At 41.3% G+C, this 25,932-nt stretch overlaps 1 protein-coding gene across 1 annotated transcript in view; it reads left to right on the top strand.

Annotated features, from left to right (window-relative positions):
* The window catches only part of LOC309978842 (anosmin-1-like), a gene marked incomplete at its 5' end in the record, with an annotated part of 198,311 nt that overhangs the window by 101,202 nt on the left and 71,177 nt on the right, over positions 1 to 25,932 (top strand). The window contains one exon of the mRNA XM_082865488.1: positions 21,517 to 21,579. Within this exon, the coding sequence (XP_082721614.1) occupies positions 21,517 to 21,579 (63 nt within the window). The remainder of the gene's footprint in view (positions 1 to 21,516; positions 21,580 to 25,932) is intronic.

The raw sequence follows: 25,932 nt of genomic DNA, 5'->3' as shown, positions 1-25,932 counted from the left end.
GGTGCGTTAGGTGCCGCGAGGAGTAAAGCGGAGCGGCTGGCCGTCCGTGACGTGGCTGCATTACCGTCAGTGAGCAGTGTCTTGGCTGACTGCACTTCTGCTCTATTCTGCAGATTCAAGGTGTTTTAGGCCCCTCTCAGGAAGTAACAAGTGCACAACACACCGAATGAACTGGGCAGAAAATAATAGAACCTGTGGAAGAAATACCCTTTACGTTTCCTCTTGCGTGTCCTTGGCCAGTTAACCTACCAAATTTAGTGGCCCTCAGTTATACTGAGATGCCAACTCAGATTTATGGCGTTTGTACACCTTATCTAAAATTTCCAAAACAATCTCCTGTGTGGGTGAGAGTATTTTTAAGCTCCCCTAAAATGGAAGAAAGCCGTCTTAGTATACCAGCTATGTCATAAATACCACATGTGTCTGTTGTGATATAGGAGTGTCCTAATATACGCTGTTTTCAAGTGCATAGAATCTTACTTAGGAATTTTACCATTTCATAAGGCAGCTCTCTCCATGCTGTATTTATTAGGTAATTGAAGAATTGGTTCTATAAACGGTGCTGGATATTTGGAGAAACGGAAGCTAGATCATTTGTCTCTGATAAAGAGAACATAAATTTCTTTAATAACAGTCATTTTCTTTCCTCTGTCCTACACTTTGACATCATGTCTGCTATGCTTTTGGAAACACATTCAGCAATTACTCTAAGGACTGCTAAGATCTCAGCTTCCATTTGCCCAACAGCTAAAGTTTACTCTGGGTAGCCTGTGTGCTATAAATCTTGTATGTTTCCCATCTCACAACCCAGCAGAAACTGTTGGAGTGGATCTCCATCGCTGAAATTTACAGTTTTAGTTTCATGCTTCTGAAGGTCAAATTTGACAAGAAGATCCCACTTGCTTTTGCTACGCATTCTTCCTACTCATTATTCTTTTTACAGCCTAGACATCCCTTCCTGCAGAGAGCTCTGGTCAGCTCTGTGCTAGGGTTAGGTTGTCCCCGCCTGTGCTTCTCTCCATCCTTCTTCCATGGTATTGATCCCACGTGTTGCACCGGCTTGATTAATTTTGCCCCCCATCCCACTTAAGATTGAAGCAGGCAGACCGTCTGTCTTATGTGCCCACGAACTTCCCGTGTCTCTCAGGGTGTCGGACCCGCAGATGTGGCTCAGCAGATACGTTTGCAGGGGGTAGGGAGGTAACAAAGTGAAGGCAGAGTTTATAAACTAACGTGGGTGACGCAGTAGACAATGGGAGAAGCCATGGGTACATTCTTTGCGTTTTTGGTGGCATAGGGGTTAAATCTGAAGGCACATCTGTCTTCCTAGTTGCTTGCGTCAGCCAGTGTCAGTGAGGAAAACAAACCACTCTAGGTACATAAACTAGAAGGAATTGAATACAGGGAACTAAATGCTTCTAAAATGATTTGGAAGTGTTGAAGGAACGGGCTCTGCACTAAACCTCCAGAGGTGACTCCAGAACGGTACAGAGCCGACCCCCTTGCTCGTTCTGAGGTCTCTCTAGAACAGTGACCTCAGAGCTAGGAGTCTCCCCCAGGGAAGTCTCTTCAGACAGAAGAAAACCTGCACACATCCACAGTGTTCTGAAAGAGTGAAGAGGGGACGAGCAAGAAAATACCTTCTGCTTCACTTTTGCCTTCAAAGTTTGCCCTGGAGCATTCATTACCATGGCCAAATTGCATTCCGAATCTTAGTGATACAGTCATCTGGGAAATGTAGTTTTTATTTGCTTTCCCACTAGAAGGAGTATGTATAGTGGATATTGAATCTGCGCCCTTGTACTTTCTTTTAACTCTCCAGGGTGGTTGCCACTAGCCACATATGGCTCTGCAAATTTAAATGATTTAAAATTAAGTAAAATTAAGTGTTTACTTTTTCATTTACACTGGCCACATTTCAGGCTCTCAGTTGCCTCCTGTGGCTGATGGCCCCCATATTGGACCATGCATACATAGAGCATTCCCACTGTGGTCTTACTTTGGGTAGCCCTGGTCAGGATGCTGCAAATGCCTTCTTTTTCTGCCCTTTTTGGTCCAGCAGAGCCACTGATGAATGCGCGGGTAAGGTGGTCGAGAGCGTCAGCATAGAGTTCATCAAACGGGGTTGAATTAGCTGAGTTGGGACATGCAAAACAGCAAGAGGGGACTTCTTTGGTTGGGTCCTTCATTGTGTGTTTCAGGTCAAAAGAGGTACACGGGGAAATTAGCAAAGAAACCCACATCTGCGTTGCCCACGGTGTAAAGAAGGCTATTCTAGACCTTGTGCAAAATCTGAATCATTAAACAAATCTTCATTCTGGTCCAGAGTCACTAAGTTTGCTCTTGCTGCTGGTTTTGATTGGGCTCACAAGTAGGTTTAATTGCTATTTTATTATAATGGATTCCACTGGACACAGGCACCTCAAGGTCACTCTTTAAAGGGAGAACAAAATTAAATATCCACGTGAGACTGTGCAAGTTCCAAGTTTGGTTTAAAGGGCAAACAGGGTCTATAGAAATAGGGTCTCCCACCCATAACTAACGTATATCCTCCTCCCAGTGTTCTCAGCTTCCGGAAAGTTACGAATATTACGACTCACTTGTTAATTTTGAGCAGACCTACCGCATAAGGCCCACTTGAATGGGTTTGTTCAGGGATGCCCTAATGTGCTAGAGGCCCTTTACTGTCAACAAAGCCGGGCTGATTTGATCTGGCTCGGGAGACAGGAAGCATGAAAGTCCTTATGAGATTCAGCGCCCCCCCCCCCATCCTTTCAGGAGCACGCCGTGCCTTCCTGGAGCTTGACGTGTCAGACAGCCGAACCACACAGATACATATTAAGCTGTCAGTTTAACAAGCTGCTTCTATCTGAAAAGGATTAGCGTTGACACTCCTGATGATTTGTCTAACTGTAAAGGACTTGCTTCATTCCTGGGTCCTCGCCGAGTAGCTGCTACAATCACTCACCTCTCAGACAAATAGACTCGACTTCTTGGAAATAATTAGCCACGGTGTACATCTGCCTAAGCCATTCTTATATATTGCTGATACAAATAATCTTATTAACCCAGAGCACGTATTATAAATAAGTTCAAAAGTACCTCCATGAGCTTTAATATGGGGCCAAATTGAAAACTCAATTACTCCTGTGACGTAGGCGAGATTTCATAAGGCCGGTAGCTCAGGGCAAAAGGACAGCAGGCCACCCAGCTTGGGGATACGATTGACACGGTTCTCTGACACCACCAATTACATGATTTCTTAGGAATTGTGTATTGTTAAGAAGATGTGTAGAAGAAAATATATACAGAGATGAGGATCAACGCTAGACTTGCCTAAGCTTTTCAATGTAGCATGAAGGCAGGGAGTGCGTAATCTCCATTCACTGTGTGGCATGTCGGGAGCGGTTCCTTAACCTGGGCCTCATGCTGGCAGAAGCATGCTGTGCAGATTACATTCTGGCTTTCACGAGGGAGCGGGACCTGGCTGGTTAAACCCGCAGGACGCTCTGACCAGGGATTCCTCTTGAGCTGTGCAGCATCTGACCAAATGAAAGCACAAGACGGTTCTTAATTCAGTCTCTAAAATCTGACTTACGGTGGAGACAGGCTTCCCAACTTATTCTGATTCCCTGGGGGTCAATATTGGAGAAAGATGAGTCGTTGATTTGACAGCCTGCAAAGGACACAGATGCCTGTAATCAAACTATAATAAAAAACGGTGTGTGTGTGTGTGTGTGTGTGTGTGTGTGTGTGTGCGTGCGTGCGTGCATGCGTGAGAGAGAGAGGGAGATATCTGGCTTTGAAATGACGTAGAGATAATATTCTCCAGCCATTGTTGATTTGCTGAGCGCCCTGATGAAATATACATTTTTAATTTTCCCAGAGGGAAGGCTGTCTTGTCGTGTACCTCATTTGGTTGGGCTGTCTGCTTCTGCAGTCCATATCCCACTGAGGGCCCATTCTCAGGTGTCTTCAGGGAAATGTTCGAGTTAGGATGAGGAAATGGAACACGCCCTTCTGTTACATCCCTGCCTTGGCCAAACACCAGGGTCGGTTTTTCCTCGTTAGATGTGTAATAGGGGTGGGCCGATTCTGCTGATTTTAGAATTTAGGTATGAATTTAGGCAGCATGTGCAAACACTACTGGAAGCTGGTAATTATGCAGGATGTCTCATTGAATGGTTGGCAACGGCAAAATAAGTAGGTTATACTCATTTCCTACTTGCATTGTGAGAAACGTTTTGCTTTGATGTTGTAAGAATGGTTCCTTTAGTACAAAGGAGGGAGGGACATTTTCAGAGGCAAATTGGACCGCAGGGCTGAGTGAACTCATTTCCTGTGTTTATAATCAGAAACCGAGACAAGGGGTTGGGATGACTGGGGTCGTCGCACCCCCCCCCCCCATGGAATTACCTTGGGACTCCAGGATGACGGGGCTGCTCCAGTCTCAGCGCCATCAGGGTTCCTGAGGCTGTCCTTAAACCACCTGTTTATAGAACCTGTTAGATACAACTTTGCAGAGCCTAGTCGGTTTTTGTTAACCGTTCTGTGGGAAGACGTGCCCCTCAGTCACTAGGAGGTTTTGGGTCTCAAGCCTTTGTCTCCAAGTCTCCATTTCTTCCCACAACTTGTTTATAACTGCTTTACTAATGTTAAAATCACCTTTTGCCCATAGGTCTATGTCCATAATAGATTTCAGTGATGCCTGCTGAAGAAAATTTGTGATTTTGAGTAATTTTAAGATTACTTGATGTGTTCACTTTTTAAAATTTGAAGTGTAGTTGATTTACAATGTTGTGTTAATTTCTGCTCTACAGCAAAGTGACTCAGTTATACACATATATACATTCTTTTTGATATTCTTTTCCATTATGGTTTATCTCAGGATATTGAATATAGTTCCCTGTGCTGTACAGTAGGACCTTGTTGTTTTGATCTATTCATTTTTAACTTCATTTAGAACACTTCAGAAAAGTTACGAGAATAGGTCAGGGTACAGCAAACATTCTGACAAAGACATAAATATTTTTGCCTTTCTTGGACATACAAACTGTTGCAACTATTCACCTCGGCTATTGTAGCACAAAAGCAACCAGTGACAGTACATAAATGAATGGGTGTGTCTGTGTTCCAATAAATTTTATTTACAAAAACGGATGGTGGGCCAGATTTGGTCCCTGGTTTCTAGTTTCTGACCCCAATCTAGATTCACCAGTTAAGTTTTATTTGCTTTATCACGTTCTCTCTCTCTAGATGGATCGATACAGGTGTAGGTGTGCATTTACCATTGTTATTTTTTTCCCCAACCGTTTAAAAGTAAGTTGCAGACATCGTGACTCTCTACGCCTAAGTGTTTCAGCGTGCATCTCTTGCATAACTGCCGTGGCATAATCAAATTCAGAGAATTTCACACTGATGTAATCTCACGATCTCACCTTTGGTCTGGATTTTCAATTTCACGAATTGTGTGAATACTGTCCTGTCTGGCGTTGTTTTCTCGGATTCAGGATCTAGCCCATCAGCATGCTTTGCGTTTAATTGTCACATGTCTTCACTCTCCTTTCATCTGGAAGCAGTCCTCAGCCCTTCTTTGCCTCTCATGATATCGGTATTTTTTTTTTTTGAAACTAATAATATGTATTTTAATGTGGGTAAATTCAAAGTCCTGCCAATACTGACCACACAGATACAAAGATGAGAGACCAGTTCTTAGAAAGGAATCGTCGCGTCGTGGCCTCTTTGTCTTTGGATGTAGGGTCTTTTTTGGTAGGTTCCGGTGGTTTTGTGTGTTTGTTTTTGTTTTTCTGATTTTGGTGTTTTCCTAAGAAGGGGTGAGCTCGCGTCCTTCTATTCCGTCGTCTCGCCAGCAAGTTCCCGATGTTGGTATTTTTTAAGACCAGAGGCTTGTTGCTTCGTACAAGACGCCTCATTCTGGATTTGTCCGATACGTCCTCACGGTTCGATTCAGGTTGTGCCCTTTGGGCAGGACACTGCCTCCGTGATGGTGGTGCTTTGTTTTTACTAGTGTATCACATCAGGGGCACACCAGGCGGGTTTCCCTGTTCCTGGAGATGTATCCTTCATCACTTAGTTAAGGTATTATCTCCAGGTTTCTCCACGGTAAAGTTGTCACTTTCTCTTCATTATTAATATTTTTTACCTTCATTTTTAAAAACTTTTTATTACAAAAAGTTTTAATGGAACTATATTTGATGCACAATATTATATAAGTTACAGGCATGTATACAGGTATACATAGTATCTTTTTAATTTGAGAAGTAACCGTGGGCTATTATGTGGAACTTCAGTACTATGCCAAAATGCCATAGCAGATGATCAGGTGGAAAATCTGGTTGCTAAGAAAGTCTGTTTGGTCTTTAATGAAACAGAATTCCCTGACAGATCTATTTCAAGAGACTGAATGATGGGAATAACGGTATGAGAAAGAATGACAGTGACAGGATGATTTTCTGATAACTACTACCTCGATTTGTTTCTTTTTTCCATTTTAATTGTTTTTTGTTTGTTTGTTTCTACATACTTTCGCTGAAATTAAAAGAGCTCTTGATGTTAGAATTCCCTTTATTGTGAACAGTAGTTGTGATAAAATGGGGCCCAGATTCCTTGATAAGCATCGTGGCAGGAGAGTAACTACCCTTTGAGTGTTTCAGAGAAAGTCGACTTGTGATGTGAGATGTCTGAGGTGTGACATCCCTGTGCTGGGCTGGCACGCCGATTCCTCTCGGGTGTAGGCTCTGCTCATCGTTCAGCTGTACTTCCGTGGGCTGACTGCCAAAAGATCTCATTATTTTGGCAAGACACGGTACACTTTTTGACACAACAAGATTGTAACAATTTCTATACCAATTTAGAGCTGGAGAGAGTCCGTGAATACGTCTAAAGCCAGTGTGGTGCACATATTTCAGGAAATATATTGGGGAAAAAACCGCTTCCATCTAAAAAACAGATCTACAGTTTCCTAGAGAAACTTGCTGCCATTAATTCAGAAAACAGAAGAGGTCTTTGGAAACTTATGTTGCTGGCATTATTATATGCTATGAGTGTATACCTGTATGAAATGAAAAGTGGATTTTTTTTTTTTTTTGCGGAACCCCAAATTTATTCTTTACGTCCAGGCAACCATCTAGACAAAAATTAAATCTAAATCACTGGGCTTCCCTGGTGGCGCAGTGGTTGGGGGTCCGCCTGCCGATGCAGGGGACGCGGGTTCGTGCCCCGGTCCGGGAGGATCCCGCAAGCCGTGGAGCGGCTGGGCCCGTGAGCCATGGCCGCTGAGCCTGCACTTCTGGATCCTGTGCTCCGCAGCGGGAGAGGCCACAACAGTGAGAGGCCCACGTAACGCAAAAAATATATATAAATCACTATTTAACTTTTTTTTAGTCAACAGAAAATTTTTTTGTGTGAGAGCATACCATATGTCCTATAAAACGTACGGTGCTCTAGTCTCAGAATTTTCCTTCTAATTCCACCTTCCGGCCACATACGCAAGAACATGCCACCCCACCCATCCATAGCTGTTGGAATTGGGGCAAAAAATTGGCACTTTTGAAACAATTATTGGAACATGCTTGAGAGACTAGAATTAAAAGAAGGTTTATTTTCTTCTTTAATTAAAAGAAACAAAGGTAGATATCAGGGAAATATGAAAGAACTAAAATTAATTCTCCTTATTGGTCTTCTAGAAATGGAAGGGAATCTCATTCACTGAGTACCTACTACATACGGGCATTTAAAAATGTGGTCATTAAAGTTTTTATTCTGCAAGAATCCTCTTGGGCACATGTTACTCTTTCATGTATCAGAAACCTCAGACCTGGCTGGAATCGTCAGTTTCTGTGTCCCTCACCTGTGTTGTCTATCAACTCAGGACCTCTCAAGTTCAGTCACCAGAATTGCCCCTAGAAGGGCACACACATCTAGCCATCAGCACTTTCTCACCACACTGGAAAACTATGGACAGAATGTGCTTCTCATGACCATTGTTGTGTGTCTCTGCCTCCAGATTCTTACATCCTCTAAGCTCAACAGTGAATTGAATGGTCTGTGTCCAATCACAAATGGAGCCCTGGACTTGAATCCTGCTACCCAGCCATTGCTCCTGTAAAGATGTTTTAGTTCCCAAATCTGGAAGATGTAGGGTTGGGTTAGATGCCATCAAAGATGCTTGCCTTTCTAAAATTCTGTGTTTCCACGTTGTAACCCCGGCACATCCTCTGGGACCTGGATCTATTGATTATTTCCCATTTCTCCTACGTCTTCAGTCAGACCCCCTCCACCTGATCCTTTTTTTTCTGCCTACCAATATGTTCCATTCCCTTCTTTTTCAGTCTCCCCGGGCACAAATACAGAAGGGGGGCAAGATAGGTCACACAAAAACATTTTGCTGAACTGTGAGATTGCCTCAGTGTTGCCATTCTAGCTCTCATATATCCCAGCTCCCCAAATTCTCTACATGCCAACTTCATATTTTCTCTGCTTCCTCTTGACATGTATCTTGGACTTTCGCTTAAAAGTGAACATGCCTTGTTTACCTTTCTAGACTGTGAAGAACTTGAAGGCAGGTGTGTGTGTGGGTGTGTGTAATTCATAAGTTTAACAGACCCATCACTTAGCATGACGCTGTGGTGATGGAGTTCAGCACATGTTTATGAAAGAAAGGAATGAATGATGTAGAAAGAAAGAGAAAAGAAACCTGTAAATGCTCGTGATTAGCTTCGCCCTTTCTCCAGAACTGTGTGTCCATAATTCCAACAGCTTGGTGGGCATCCTTCCCTGTATATCCACTTGACAGCTCAAACTCATCATGTTAAACGCTTAATTCCACCTCTTGCCCCGTGTTTGTCTCGCCTGCGCCCTCCGTCATGTGGGCACAGTCGGCTCCTTTCCGATTGCGCTTAGAAGGCTGGGTGCCTTTCCCACTCTCACTTCTCCCACATTGCCTTTCATAGGTTGTTGATTTTTCTTTTCCTTTCACCCAATGTCCTCTTCCATCCAAATGGCGTATTGGCGCTAGAAGTGCTGGAGAGAAGGTTTGGAAGAAATTGTAAAAGCTTTTGCTCTGGTTGCATTTGCTGCGTGTTTTGCCTCCGTGATCCATCTCCTATTCTAACACTCAAGTCATTTTATGCACAGATGGGGCGAGCAACTCCTTTCTAAGACTGTCAGTGGCTCTCATTGAATTCCAAGGGCCATCTTCCTAGCCTTGTGTTTCATTGCGTCTTCTTGTTTAGCTCTCACACTCCACATATCTACGACGTTGTCCAGGCCCCAAATCTGTTTACCATTGATCAGGTCCTCCTCATTCTTCTAAGCTAATCCATGAGCCCTCAGTTCTGTGAAACCCTCTGCAGTTATCCCATGTGGAACGACATACCACTTCTTCGCTTTCTTATAGGACTTTATTCTTCTATCACTTATTTTATACTGTGTTGCTGTAGACTGATTTATTTGCCTGCTTTTCTCCCATGGAGATTATAGACAACCTCAAGGCGGAACAAATTTCGACCAGATTTCCCCCACCTTGGTGAGTCGACGAGTGCTTAGCACATAGGAAATACGAATCCACACTCATTGATTTAGCAGAAGTTCATTTGAACAGGTTGGAAAGTATGGAACGCTGGCTGCTGTGTTTTAACGTGGCTTCTGTCTATTTAGCATAATGTAATGATGGGTTCTGTTTCCGTGAGGATTGGGCATGTGTGAACATTTGAATTTTATAGGAAACTTTTTGCCTCGGAATTTTTTGCGATCGCCACTTAGGTAATATAATTTCCTTTTCTGTACTTTGGCGTGAAAGTTTTGGGTTAAGTGTAAGGTGTGGAACTTTGTGCTAAACTGTCCAGATGGTAGTTCACCAAAGCAATATCAATAATTTTCCTCTTTGTCGGTACTTTGGCTCGGAAGAGCGCGATCTCTTTGTCTGTGGTATACATAAATACCTTGGAATTTGTAGCACCTAGGGCCTTCTGGAGCTGAATCCTCCTTGGGGTCATAGTAATTTAGTAATCTCACAGATCTGCAGACCCCTCTTCAGTTTCCAAATCCCTGTCACATATCTCATCTGTTTAAGCTCTTGTAGCATGTGGCGTAAATGGGGCAGTGCTTTATAATGGAAATAACATTCCTTGGAGTGTGCCAACGCGTGGCTCCAAATTCCAATTCCCATAGCCTCCCCGACAGTCGCTTGCTTTGTTTCCTCAGCCTCTCTAAGCTGCAATTTCCTCTCTCTAAAATGTGAGAATAATAGTACCTAATTTTACACACTTCCGTAGTTTTGTTGTTATGGGACTCCACGGAACAAATCATTTTAAACGTGCTCCATAAATCTGTAAAGATTCTCTCACATTCAGTAATAGCTTAATAGGTTAATATGAATGACTGCGTTCTCATATTTGAATGATCAAGCTGAGGCTAGATAGTTAATGTGATTTTCTCACTTGTAGATTTAGACACATGGCCAAGTTAGGGCTCAAACCAAGGCTTTCCATTCCATGGTGCACATGGCTTGTTTTTTATAATCTGTTCTCTTGTTTGCATGCTCAGTTCCATATGCCTTGTGAGGGATTATAAAAGGGTTAGCAGACATATTCCCTCCTCTAGAGGATCTGGAGGTAGTGTAACTTTAATACAAGTCATAGGCTCCACAAATCAGTCAAAAATGTGAGAATTCTTGGGGGGAACTCTAAATGCTACATGGTTGCAGAGAGGGCAAATCAGTGTGCGCTGTGGGGACAGCAATGGCCAAAAATAGATGGTTTCAAGCAGCCACCGATCTGAGTGGAGAAGGACGGAATAGCTTGTCTGTAAGGAAGACATATCCTAACAGAGTGGAATTAGAAAGGATCTTGTTTTGGGGGAACAGAAAAGCAACCAGCTTCGCTGGAAGCAATTCACAGGAGGTTGAAGGAGCTGGTTGGACAGGATTTGCTGGTTGACCAGACGTTTCAAATATAAAACCATGTACTTTGGGTTAAATTCGATAATTATTGACTAATTGTATCAGTGACCTCACATCTTCAAAACCGTGTTTTAGAAGGATGAATGTGGCCAAAATGTATAGCATTGTTCCATGATTGCAGGTCATTGTCCTGAGTAGCATTTACTCCTCCATCCTGGGGAAGTTGTTTCTCAGGACCAGCTCTGTTACTGTGGTTCCTTTGCATGTTGTTCAAAAATTCTCAACCTTGGCACTGTTAACGTCTGGAGTCAGATAATTTATTATCATGTGAGTGCTATCTGGAGGATGTTTAAGCAGCAGCCCTGGCCTCACCCCCAGGAAGCCAGTACCTCTCCCCTTAATCATAACAAAGTGATTCCACACATTGCCAAACGTCCCCTGGGAATACAAAATCACTCCCATTTCAGAACCACTTACTTAGAGCAATTTAAAAAATTTACCTACTGTCTTTTTCTTTGAGCCACGCCACGCGGCTTACAGGATCAAGCCTGGGCTCCCTGCAGTGGAGGCGTGGAGTCCTAACCACTGGACCACCAGGGGATTCCCTCTAGTATATTATGATATAAATTAATTACAATAAAAAAAGACCTGTACAGTGTTGTACAATATATTTAAAAGTTGGAAGGGTTTATACAAATTCTGCATCATTGGCTTCTCTGTGAAGTTTGAGTGTCGGGCAGTTCTGGAAGACAACCAGAAGGCAGTAAAGAGCAGTTGTTCCCTGGATATTGGCTGACCTCTCCAGTTTCCCATTCTTTTGGTCACCCCAGTTATCCAAAATTTACCCCCTTCACTCTTCCTCATTATTTGCTTCGTCTCTGGAAGTACTTGGGTATCCCAGTCCTAAGTACTGGTTAGGAAAACATTTCAATTTATCAATAAATTTATTCAGCAGGTGTTTATTGAGCTGCAACCAAATGATAAGAATATTGTAGTCAACGTAGTAAATGTCACAAAGTCTCATTGCTCACTGTGCCATGAGTGCAATGCTGTAGGAACATGTTTCATATTACGGTACATTTTATTTTTTATTTATTTATTTTAAACACAACATATCTCTCACTTTATTTCTTTTTTAAGTTCACCTAGAAGTATTTTGGGTTTTCAGCATATAGGTCTGGACATTTTTTAATCAGATTTATTTTGAATTTATTTTTTTTGAATTTATTTTGAATTTTTTAAATTTTTCTTATACAGCTGGCTCTTATTAGTTATCTATTTTATATGTATTAGCATATACATGTCAGTCCCAATCTCCCAATGGATCCCACCACCAGCACCAACCCCCACCGCTTTCCCCCCTTGGTGTCCATACATTTGTTCTCTACATCTGTGTCTCTATTTCTGCCTTGCAAACCAGTTCATCTGTACCATTTTTCTAGATTCCACATATATGTGTTAATATATGATATTTGTTTTTCTCTTTCTGACTTACTTCACTCTGTATGACAGTCTCTAGGTCCAACCACGTCTCTACAAATGACCCAATTTCGTTCCTTTTTATGACTGAGTAATATTCCATTGTGTATATGTACCACATCTTCTTTATCCATTTGTCTGTCGATGGGCATTTAGGTTGCTTCCATGACCTGGCTATTGTAAATAGTGCTGCAATGAACATTGGGGCGCATGTGTCTTTTTGAATTATGGTTTTCTCTGGGTATATGCCCAGTAGTGGGATTGCTGGGTCATATGGTAATTCTATTTTTAGTTTTTTAAGGAACCTCCATACTGTTCTCCATAGTGGCTGTATCAGTTTACATTCCCACCATCAGTGCAAGAGGGTTCCCTTTTCTCCACACCCTCTCCAGCATTTGTTGTTCGTAGCTTTTCTGATGATGCCCATTCTAACCGGTGTGAGGTGATTCCTGATGGTAGTTTTGATTTGCGTTTCTCTAATAATTAGTGATGTTGAGCAGCTTTTCATGTGCTTCTTGGCCATCTGTATGTCTTCTTTGGAGAAATGTCTATTTAGGTCTTCTACCCATTTTTGGATTGGGTTGTTTGTTTTTTTAATATTGAGCTGCATGAGCTGTTTATATATATTTTGGAGATTAATCCTTTCTCCGTTGATTTGTTTGCAAATATTTTCTCCCATTCTGAGGGTTGTCTTTTCGTCTTGTTTATAGTTTCCTTTGCTGTGCAAAAGCTTTGAAATTTCATTAGGTCCCACTGTTTATTTTGTTTTTATTTCCATTACTTTAGGAGGTGGGTCAAAAAAGATCTTGCTGTGATTTATGTCAAAGAGTGTTCTTCCTGTGTTTTCCTCTAAGAGTTTTATCGTGTCCGGTCTTACATTTAGGTCTTTAGTCCATTGTGAGTTTATTTTTGTGTTTGCTGTTAGGGAGTGTTCTAATTTCTTTCTTTTACATGTTAACTGTCCAGTTTTCCCAGCACCACTTATTGAAGAGGCTGTCTTTTCTCCATTGTGTAACCTTGCCTCCTTTGTCATAGATTAGTTGACTATAAGTGCATGGGTTTATCTCTGGGCTTTCTATCCTGTTCCATTGATCTATATTTCTGTTTTTGTGCCAGTACCATACTCTCTTGATTACTGTAGCTTTGTAGTATATTCTGAAGTCAGGGAGTCTGATTCCTCCAGCTCCATTATTTTCCCTCAAGATTGCTTTGGCTCTTCGGGTCTTTTGTGTCTCCATACAAATTTTAAGATTTTTTATTCTAGTTCTGTAAAAAACGCCATTGGTAATTTTATAGGGATTGCCCTGAATCTCTAGATTGCTTTTGGTAGTATAGTCATTTTCACAACATTGATTCTTCCAATCCGAAAACATGGTATATCTCTCCATCTGTTTGTGTCATCTTTGATTTCTTTCATCAGTGTCTTAAAGTTTTCTGAGTACAGGTCTTTTACCTCCTTAGGTAGGTTTATTCCTAGGTATTTTATTCTTTTTGTTGCAATGGTGAATGGGATTGTTTCCTTAATTTCTCTTTCTTATCTTTTGCTGTTAGTGTACAGGAATGCAACAGATTACTGTGCATTAATTTTGTATCCTGCAGCTTTACCAAATTCATTGATTAGCTCTAGTAGTTTTCTGGTGGCATCTTTAGGATTCTCTATGTATAGTATCATGTCATCTGCAAACAGTGGCCGTTTTACTTCTTATTTTCTAATTTGTATTCCTTTTATTTCTTTTTCTTCTCTGATTGCCATGGCTAGGCCTTCCAAAACTATGTTGAGTAAGAGTGGTGAGAGTGGACATCCTTGTCTTGTTCCTGATCTTAGAGGAAATGCTTTCAGTTTTTCACCATTGAGAATGATGTTTGCTGTGGGTTTGTCATATATGGGCCTGTATTATGTTGAGGTAGGTTCCCTGTATGCCCACTTTCTGGAGAGTTTTTATCATAAATGGGTGTTGAATTTTGTGAAAAGCTTTTTCTGCATCTATTGAGATGATCATATGGTTTTTCTCCTTCAATTTGTTAATATGGTGTATCACATTGATTGATTTGCATATACTGAAGAATCCTTGCATCCGTGGGATAAATCCCACTTGATCATGGTGTATGATCCTTTTAATGTGTTGCTGGATTCTGTTTGGTAGTATTTTGTTGAGGATTTTTGCATCTATATTCATCAGTGATATTAGTCTGTAATTTTCTTTTTTTGTAGTTTCTTTGTCTGGTTTTGGCATCAGGGTGATGGTGGTCTCATAGAATGAGTATGGGAGTGTTCCTTCCTCTGCAAATTTTTGGAAGAGTTTGAGAAGTGTTAGGTCTTCTCTAAATGTTTGATAGAATTCACCTGTGAAGCCATCTGGTCCTGGACTTTTGTTTGTTGGAAGATTTTTAATCACAGTTTCAGTTTCGTTACTTGTGATATGTCTGTTCATGTTTTCTTTTTCTTCCTGGTACAGTCTTCAAAGGTTATACCTTTCTAAAAATTTGTCCATTTTTTCCAGGTTGTCCATTTTATTGGCAGAGTTGCTTTTGTTAGTCTACTGTGATGCTCTGTATTTCTGCGGTGTCTGTTGTAGCTTCTCCTTTTTCACTTCTAATTTTATTTGAGTCCTCTCCCTCTTTTTTTGATGAGTCTGGCTAAAGGTTTATCAATTTTGTTTATCTTCTCAAAGAACCAGCTTTTAGTTTTATTGACCTTTGCTATTGTTTTCTTTGTTTCTATTTCATTTACTTCTGCTCTGAACTTTATGATTCCTTCCCTTCTATTAACTTTGGGTTTTGTTTGTTCTTCTTACTGTAACTCCCTTAGGGGTAAAGTTAGATTGTTTGAGAGTTTTGTTGTTTTTTGAGGTAGGATTGTATTGCTATAAACGTCCCTCTTAGAATTGCTTTTGCTGCATCCCATAGGTTTTGGATCGTTGCGTTTTCATTGTCATTTGTCTCTAGGTATTTTTTGATTTCCTCTTTGATTTCTTCATTGATCTCTTGGTTATTTAGTAATGTATTGTTTAGCCTCCATGTGTTTGTGTTTGTGTTTTTTACATTTTTTCCCATGTAATTTATTTCTAATCTCACAGCATTGTGGTCGGAAAAGATGCTTGATACAATTTCAGTTTTCTTAAATTTACCAAGGCTTGATTAGTGACTGAAGATGTGATCTATCCTGGAGAATGTTCCATGTTCACTTGACACAAAAGTGTAATCTGCTGTTTTTGGATGGAATGTCCTATAAATATCAATTAAATCTATCTTGTCTATTGTGTCATTTAAAGCTTGTGTCTCCTTATGAATTTTCTGTCTGTATGATCTGTCCATTTAACAAGTGAGGTGTTAACGTCCCCCGCTATTATTGTGTTCCTGTAAGTTTCCTCTTTTATAGCTGTTAGCATTTGCCTTATGTATTGAGGTGCTGCTATGTTGGGTGCATATATATTTGTAATTGTTATATCTTCTTCTTGGATTGATCCCTTGATCATTATGTAGTATCCTTTCTTGTCTCTTATAACATTCTTTATTTTAAAGTTTATTTTATCTGATGTGAGTATTGCTACTCCAGGTTTCTTTTGATTTCCATTTGCATGGAATATCTTTTTCTGTCCCCTCACTTTCAGTCTGTATGTGTCCCTAGGTCTGAAGTGGGTCTCTTGTAGACAGCATATATATGGGTCTTGTTTTTGTATCCATTCAGTGAGCCTGTGTCTTTTGGTTGGAGCATTTAAACCATTCACATTTAAGGTAATTATCCATATGTATGTTCCTATTACCATTTTGTTAATTGTTTTGGGTTTGTTTTTGTAGGTCCTTTTCTTGTCTTGTGTTTCCTACTTAGAGGAGTTTCTGTAGCATTTGTTGTAGAGCTTGTTTGGTGGTGCTGAATTCTCTTAGCTTTTCCTTGTGTGTAGAGTTCTTGATTTCTCCATTGAATCTGAATGAGATCCTTGCCTGGTAGAGTAATCTTGGTTGTAGGTTCTTCCCTTTCATCACTTTAAATATATCATGTCAGTCTCTTCTGGCTTGTAGAGTTTCTGCTGAGAAATCAGCTGTTAACCTTATGGGAGTTCCCTGGTATGTTATTTGTTGTTTTTCCGTTGTTGCTTTTAATAATTTTTCTTTGTCTTTAATTTCTGTCAATTTGATTACTATGTGTCTCGGCATGTTTCTCCTTGGGTTTATCCTGCTTGGGACTCTCTGCACTTCCTGGACTTGGGTGGTTATTTCATTTCCCATGTTAGGGAAGTTTTTGACTATAATCTCTTCAAATATTTTCTCGGGTCCTTTCTCTCTCTCTTCTCCTTCTGGGACCCCTATAATGTGAATGTTGGTGCGTTTAATGTTGTCCCAGAGGTCTTTTAGCCTCTCTTCATTTCTTTCCATTCTTTTTTCTTTATTCTGTTCCATGGCAGTGAATTTCACCATTCTGTCTTCCAGGTCACTTATCCGTTCTTCTGCCTCAGTTATTCTGCTATTGATTCCTTCTAGTGTGTTTTTCATTTCAGTTATTGTATTGTTCATCTCTGTTTGTTTGTTCTTTAATTCTTTTAGGTGTTTGTTCTTTAATTCTTCTAGGTGTTTGTTCTTTAATTCTTCTAGGTCTTTGTGAAACATTCCTTGCATCTTCTCGATCTTTGCCTCCATTCATTTTCCGAGGTCCTGGATCATCTTCACTGTCATTATTCTGAATTCTTTTTCTGGAAGGTTTCCTATCTCCACTTCATTTAGTTGTTTTTCTGGGGTTTTATCTTGTTCCTTCATCTGGTACAGAGCCCTCTGCCTTTTCATCTTGTCTATCCTTCTGTGGATGTGGTTTTCGTTCCACGGGTGGCAGGATTGTAGTTCTTCTTGCTTCTGCTGTCTGCCCTCTGGTGGATGAGGCTATCTAAGAGGCTTGTGGAAGTTTCCGGATGGGAGAGACTGGTGGTGGGTAGAGCTGGCTGTTGCTCTGGTGGGCAGAGCTCAGTAAAACTTTAATCCGCTTGACTGCTGATGGGTGGGGCTGGGTTCCCTCCCTGTTGGTTGTTTGGCCTGAGGTGACCCAACACTGGAGTCTACCTGGGCTCTTTGGTGGGGCTAATGGAGGACTCTAGGAGGGCTCACACCAAGGAGTACTTCCCAGAACTTCTGCTGCCAGTGTCCTTGTCCTCATGATGAGACACAGCCACCCCCTGCCTCTGCAACAGACACTCCAACACTAGCAGGTAGGTCTGGTTCAGTCTCCTGTGGGATCACTGCTCCTTCCCCTGGGTCCCGATGTGCACACTACTTTGTGTGTGACCTCCAAGAGTGTCTCCATTTCCCCCAGACCTTTAAAGTCCTGCAGTCAGATCCCAGTAGCCTTCAAAGTCTGATTCTCTGGGAAGTCCTCCTCCCATTTCCTGACCCCCAGGTTGGGAAGCCTGACATGTAGCTTAGAACATCACTCCGGTGGTGGACTTCTGTGGTATAATTATTCTCCAGTCTGTGAGTCACCCACCCAGCGGTTATGGGATTTGATTTTATTGTGATTGCGCCCCTCCTACTGTTTCACTGCAGCTTCTCCTTTGTCTTTGGATGTGGGGTATCTTTTTTGGTGAGTTCTAGTGTCTTCCTGTCGATGATGATTCAGCAGTTAGTTGTGTTTCTGTTGCTCTTGCAAGAGGGAGGGAGTACTTGTCCTTTTACTCCACCATCTTGAACCAATCTCTATTACTGAACATTTAAAAAATATAAATTTAATATACAATTATCATCTGAGCAAATGATATTGTGAATGTATCTTTCTAGATTAAGTAAAAAAAAATTGATAGCTACATTCCAAATGATGATCAATGTGATTAGCTGGCTCAACCTTTATTTATTTATTTATTTATTTATTTTACGTTTCTCTGAAATGTGAAGTTTTTCTTCATTGGGCCTGAAGCAGTAGCCTAGGAGGAAATGATTTCAAACAGTTGATCAGCCTAAAACTTGAAAGGCTAAACCACTTGCTAAAATACTAACTTTGATCACTATGTTTGTTTGTTTGTTTGTTTTTGTAGTTTGACGCAGTATGTGATCACGGCCCTTAGAGTTGCAGTTGTTGCTTGTAGTATTACTTCTCTTCTACTCCCTTCACACGTGGAAGCGAGTTTTACGACTACCTTTTTTTGGCAGTACTTTATTATTATTATTACTTGGAGAAATAGAAAGTGTTTTCTTCTTGTTCAAAGTGTGAGAGAAATGGCTGTCATTTTTTTCCTCTTTGGCTTTTGTTGAAATCATTTTACCTGGCCAGTAGCACCGTAAAGAAATAGAGCTTTGGAAAATTTATCCTGCCAAGATTTACATAAATGTTTACATCTAGGCTGTTCTTGTCAGGTAGTTTTCACAGAGGATTACTAAAAGAAAATGTTGGCTGTCATTAGTAGCATTTTGAGATGTATCTTCAGCTGCTACTGATTAGTGGTGACTAGAAATGAGGCAAGCATGCAATTAAAATAGAACTTTAAATGAATTGTATATACCAATGGTAGACTTGACAGATGGCGATTCTGGATTAACAAGAAGACAAGTGCATTACGTATTGCTGCTGTTAGCATTTCAGAAATATGCCCACTTTTGTAAATGATATCTAGTTTTTATCAGGCATTTATTCCACAAGTTGTCAGGAATATGGTTATTTGCAATCATGGACATCACAAAGGACTGACTTTTGTAATGCACTCATGCATGTCTCTAGTTATGAAAATGCAACTGTATACATGTAATATCTTGCTTTCATAGTTTACATTTTCAGCAACAACAGAAAGCAAGAATCACATAATTATTCTGAGACGTTTTTAGCCACATTGCACTGAACAGTTTTTATATGGAATAAATGCTTGTTGGATGGTTCCCGAGTGAAATGACAGATACTTAACTTGTAAGTAGCTGAGCCTCTGTCCGTGAAAACTCCCCAGGTCTTGTGGTGCGGTCCTGCTCCGTTGTAGGCCACTTCTTCAAATGAAAAAATTGCAAAGTATTTTAAAGAGTGCCACTTATTCATTTCGAGTAGTCTTGAGAAGGAGTTAGGTCTACGCGTATTTATTAAATGACCAGTAAGGTTTTTAGGCTGGGAACCAATGTCTTGCAACAAATAAGGCTAACTCTGTGGGGTAAGGCGTTGGATGGACCTTTAGGAAACAAAACTCACTCTTCAGGGAGCTCATGAACTATGTAAGGTAGACAAGTTTTAAACTATTTCATTGCTATTAGAAAAATGGTATTCTTTTAGAATTGTTATATTGGTGAAAAATTGTACATTTGTTTTAGAACATGCTTGGAAGAGGTGAACACTAATAGACTTGGGACAAGCTTATATAGGTCTTGGAAAAGCATCATTGACGAGCTCAAGTTTTTTAAATTAAAATAACTAAAAATGAATTGTTCATATGCAACATTAAAGGATATAAAATCTAGAATATTCTCACAAGCAGTAGACTGATTCTTAAATGATACTTACATGAACCAAGAAAGAGCCATTACAGACCCTGTTTTCATCAAATTCTACAGCAGTTCTTTTTCTCCCCCAGCTTTATTGAGATATAAGTGACATATATAACGTTGTGTAAGTTTAAAGTGTACAGTGTGATGGTTTGATACACACATATATTGGGAAATGTTTACCACAGTAAGGCAGTTCTTTTTAAAGTTTAGTGTAAGCACCAAGATTTTCAGGAGAGCTTGCTAGACTCTGGACACCTAGTGCCTTTCCCATGAACTCCAAGGTGATGCTCATATTACTGGTCATTTATCGCACTTTGAGAGCAGTGCTGTGACAGACTGACAGTTGATACAGTCAGTAGTTTGTTTTCATATATGCATTTTTGATTGAAAAAAATAGCAGTGGACATTTGCAAGGTAAATTTCACCACAGAGTCTTCCAGTTCATCTTTAAATTGTATCTTTATTTTACAACAGGGAGGTTGCTAGAAAGTAAAGTGAAAATATAGTACAGGTGTATGTTCTGAATTCTACATTATATATGTCTGAAATTTAACTGAGAATTTTGATATCAACTGGAAAATTTATCAATAATGAAAGTCAGATACATAGAATAATCATGAGCTTATGGGAACCAGGGTATGCCAATATTTAGATAACTGTCATTTCACTCTACAAGATGATGAATTTGTACTAATTAAAATTTGCATTAAAATATAATTTGGAGAATCAAATATCCATTCATATGAATGTAAGATTTTAATTTCAATCATGAGGCCTGGCTGTTATCTCTTATTTATTACAATATATTATATAGATAGTATATATAGTGCGATATTTTAAGTGTTATAATTATACATTACATATAGTAGTATGTATATAAAACCTACATTTACACGTATATATACTTTGTTTATTCAATAATATATTATTTATTATTACAGTTGTTACTGAGCAGTGGATCCTGGCTATTATCTTTGATTTATTAAATCCTATATGTATATTGTATATGTATAATTACATGTATATGTATAATTACATGTATGTATTCAAACTGTATTCTGAAGCTCTTATGGCAGTCTCATATTCAGGCTTACTCCGTACATTTTAATAGAGTAATTAAACTGGGTAAATGTGAACGCTGCTGGATTCACTGAGATAAACACATGAGTTACAATAATGGGTGTGATATATATATATATATATATATATATATATACACACACATATATTTAATGCAATACTTCAGTCACTTACAGAAGAATATTCAAAAAAACCCTATGTTGTCAATTTAAAAGCAAGTTATCGTTAAGGTTGATGAGGAAAAAATTCATCGGTAACAACAACCTTTAGAAACTATTTTTTACTGAATAAAAATAAATATCCAAACTGCTGTTCCTGACAGGGAATACACCTGCTTCTCCTGCATGTCGCCTCCAGACTCTGCTGCTTTCCTTTTTCGATTGTGTGGAAACGTATGTCTTTCTGTCCCTGCTCGGTCATGATGCTCTTGTCTCGGATTCCTATGATACGCACAGTTACGATGAGCTGCTGATTAATTGGATTTCCTAAAGTCACTAGGAAAAGTAGGCCCTGAGAAGTCAGGAGTGTGCACAGGCGGGTTCTTTCCTTTTGGGCTTTGTGTTTACTGATTTGTTTTCACTGTTCATCTCTCCTAGTGCCTGGAGCCCTGCAAGGTGTCCTGGGACCTGCGGAAGCAGCAGTGCCAGAGCTTCTGTGAGGTAAGAGGCCCCGTACACAGCCACGGACACTCGGGACGCAGTTGCAGGCTGACCACGTGCCAGTGGGTCCTTGGCATGGGAGAGCATCATGTTCTGGGGCTGGGGAAGTTCACTTTCCTTCAGGTGTGTGTGTGTGTGCATGTGTGTGTAAATTCACATTAAAAAAATTCTCGAGACTTCTTAAAACCTAGCCACCCGCTGCTTCCATTGTTAGTTAATCAGACAGTAGAACTTTTTTTTAGCACCAGTGAAGAAGGGTTCCAGCCGTTGCGCTCCTCCCACCTCACATTATGGCTCTTCTGTGGGTGATTGTCAGCCTGATGATTCTCATGCTTTTGGAGGAAGCCGCCCTTTTATTAGCGGTGGGGTTTCTCAGAGATTTTCCCCTGGCTGTTCACCCTCTGGGCAGCCCAGACTCTGGGCTGAGGCTTGCCCACGTTTTCCCGTATGGAAGGCACCGTACTTTCCCCGTGCTCTCGGGTAGATGATAGAGCGTTGCTGTCCCAGACCACCACTGTCTAAAATCATCAGTTGTGCTGAAGAGGGGGAGGGCTGCTTTGCTGCACTGTCTCTTCCAGGGCAAACCAGGGACCCAGGGACCTGCCGTGGAGCAGCCAGGCTGACGGCACGGTGGCCGCTCAGAGTAAGAGCGGTCGGAAAGCCCGCAAGGGCCGTGAGCACAAGAGTTGGAAGAGTGCACTCTGGGGACCAAAGCCACACCGTGGAGGGTGGTGGCGAGGGAGCGCCAGCAGACATGCCCGTGCGGCATCAGAGGGAAACGACGCTGCAGGGCTTCTCTGAGTGGAATGGGGGGCTGGTAGGGCACTTCCGAGCTTCTCCAAACAGACACGGTGGTCTGGTCCCGCCCCCGTGCGGGAGCTGCCGAGGGGGTCCTGTTGCCTGCGTTTCACCTTGGGGGGCACACAGATTCCATTCTGCAAACATGCCTGTGGGCCTGAGGTCATAACAGCGCCATCGGTTTTTTGTTTGTTTGTTTTTAATTAATTTATTTATTTTTGGCTGCATTGGGTCTTCGTTGCTGCGCGTGGGCTTTCTCTAGTTGCAGTGAGCGGGGGCTGCTCTTCGTTGCGGTGCACGGGCTTCTCACTGCCATGGCTCCTCTTGTGGTGGAGCACGGGCTCTAGGTGTGTGGGCTTCAGTAGTTGTGGCACATGGGCTCAGTAGTTGTGGCTCGTGGGCTCAGTAGTTGTGGCGCACGGGCTTAGTTGCTCCACAGCATGTGGGATCCTCCCGGACCAGGGATCGAACCTGTGTCCCCTGCATTGGCAGGCAGATTCTTAACCACTGAGCCACCAAGGAAGCCCCAGCTCCATCAGTTTTAAGGTGCGTGAAATACATCCTCAGTCCTGATACCGTCTGACCTTCCCGACAAGCATGGAGATAAGCAGGGCACACTCTAAGTCCACAGAGCTGTGTGTGGAAGCGTGGAAGCCTGGGAAGCTGGAAATTATCAAGTCACATGGCCCACCCACTGCAGGTGGCAAGACTGCCTCTCAGCTCCATCTCCGACCCCTCTCCCCATGTCCATGTGCTGCTGTGGCTGGATTCCCCTTGGACGGTTACAGGGGCTCACTGTGTTACAGGGTTATTTTAGAAAAGTGTTTAGTGTTGTTTTGGAAAGCTAGAATGGAAGTGTTTCTCAACTGCTAACGTAATCAATACGTGATCTTCCTAATCTCAGTTTTATTTTGCTCCAAAAGCTTCTACTCAGCATTTTGTGACTGGCCGGAACATGGGTGATTTGCAAACTCTTACATAATGACATCTGTTGCCAGAAGTACCTGGGGGCTGAGGATTTTATCATAAGTGAAGTCTTTGGAAGCACTTTGTAGTCGTGAACTTCAAAATGCTTGCGATAATACGTAGGACTGGCAGGTATTTGAAGTTACATAGCCAATTGCTCTGCTACTGACACACACAGCTAAGCTAATGATTTAGTGTCAAATCAGATAGAAGAGCTCTCCTATGTCTTTTTGTATATTGTCCTTTTCTGGACGTTGGAGATGACGCAGAGGAGCATAAATCATGGCTTCTGCCCTCCCTCAAGGGAGCTGACATATTACACTTCAGGTTTTCCAGAACATCTTCAGGCTTCTTTAGGGATCCAATCCAAACTTCCCCAGGAAACATGCTTACCTGCCATTCACATGAATGTTTCTTTATATTACTTACCTCTTCCTGCATAAAAAATGACCCCCAAACTTAGTGGCTGAACACAGCACACAGTTTCTTGGGGTCAGGAGTTTGGGCACAGCTTAACTGCATTCTCTGCCCAGCATCTGTCAAGTCTGTAATCAAGGTGTTGGCCGGGCTGCATTCTCATCTGGGGGCTCGACTGTAGGAGAATCTGCTTGTAAGCTCATTGCAATTGTCAGCAGAATTCACTTCCTTGCAGTTGTAGGACTGCGGTCCTGTTTCCTTGATGACTCTTGGCTGGAGTACACTCTTAGCTCCTAGAAGTTGCCTGTGGTCCCTCCGCATGTGGCCCCCTTCATTGGCAGGTCACAAAACAGCTATGTACTTCTTTAAGGCCAGAATCCTGATTTCCAGTCTGCTGAGACGGAATTTTATATAACACAATGTAATCTCAGGAGTTACAGTTCTTCACCTTGGCCATATTCTATTGGTTAGAAGCAGACACACACACACACACACAGAGGTGATTACACCAGCGCAGGTCATGACTCGGTGGGGCTCATTCTAGGCTGTGGAGGGATTCAGGTCCCTTGAGACATAGAACAGAGAAGTTTGATCAGAAATGGAAACAAACAAGCAATAAACAAAACTGATGAATCTGTGCAAAGACAAGGGCAGTAAGGCCATCCCGGTGTCTCCTGCATTCTACAAAGTGCACTCCTACTTTATTTTGTATTCTGCTCTGTACAAACTGTACATATATATGCTGCTGTAGGATCTAGAGGAACAAGATGTGCCCTGCTCTTCGCTTGGTAAACACATTATCCCTTAATATCGCTGACTCTGTGTTGATAGTTTTACATCTGACCCCTGAGAAGGGAGATATAATTGAAACCTTTCTCCCTGAAATTCCAGATGTGATAGTGGGCTTCTGTAATTGCCGTTCTCTCTGAAATAACCGTGAGGACATCTGAACCACATCAGTTTATTAAAATGGGACTCGTGTGTACAAATTGTGATCTGCTGTTGGCAGAAAGGTTAATTGGAACTTGAAAGGTGGGGAAAACAGAGGCCAGTTAATGTGAGGGACTTTGTGGAGAGACCGCAGCCCGCTGGTCCAGTAACTCAAAGCCTCAATGTGCAATTTTAGCTGCTTCGATTGTTCTTATCTCGCTCTGCGTTTTTTTGCTTCTGTTTTATTTTGCAGTAAATGTCTGACTATTATGCTTAAACAGACTGAATCCTGAAAGGACTCATCCCTGTTTCAGTATTTTTCAGGCTAGTCATTCATTGAGACAGACCCGTCCATGCCCCTGGTTACCACATGATGTATTAAGAATGCGTACAAGTTCCATGTTGTCAGGAACCTAAGCTTTCCCTTGGTAAGAGTTCGGACCCAGAAGGACTCCAGGTTTTATTCTGCTCCAACAAACAACTAGACTGTTAGATATCTTTGGCCTCATGTGTATATTTGCAAGATGGTCTGAGCTTTATCTTCTAAGGCATGAGCTTGCAAACAACACCCCACACAGCAAACCTGGTCTGCCTCTTGTTTTTGTAAGTAAAATTTTATTGGAACTTGGCCAAACCAGTTTCTTTTTATATATCATGTATGGCTGCTTTTGTGTTACAACAGCAGAGTTGGGTAGTTGTGATATATCATATGGTCCACAAAGTGGAAACTTTACAGGAAGTCTGGCCCTTTACAGAAAGCGTGTTCCAACTCCTGCTCTAAGAACCACAGTCATAATGATATCACACAACCTACCTAACCATTCAGACTGTCATGATTTCTTAGTCTGTATTACCAGCACCAATTTCTAGACAGAAAGTATTTTCTTGGTAATTTTAGTCATGAAGTTCTGCTATGTGGAAAAGATTTTCAGGGGCATGTTAATAATAACATACCTAGAATCCATTCATGGCCTCCTCAGGTAGTGATCTCTTTAACTTCTCATATGACTATCTATACAGTTCTACTTTTGCTACTTTTTCAGGCTGATGGCAGAGTTAACAATGTTATTTTTTTAATGACACAGTTAAGTATATTAGAACAGGAATCTTTTTCTTTTAATTTTTCACATTTATTAACTCGTCATAGGGGTTCACTCCAGAATATGTTTTCTGCCTTTGGATAACGTATGAACTCTGACAAAAGTCACCATCGGCATTCATTGGGAAAGTCTCCAGTATGAA

The sequence above is a fragment of the Leucopleurus acutus genome, assembly GCF_964270905.1.
Source record: "Leucopleurus acutus genome assembly, chromosome: Y".
Lineage (NCBI taxonomy): Eukaryota > Metazoa > Chordata > Mammalia > Artiodactyla > Delphinidae > Leucopleurus > Leucopleurus acutus.
The sequence above is the reverse complement of the archived record's forward strand: the minus strand, read 5'-3'. Positions and strand labels throughout refer to the sequence as shown.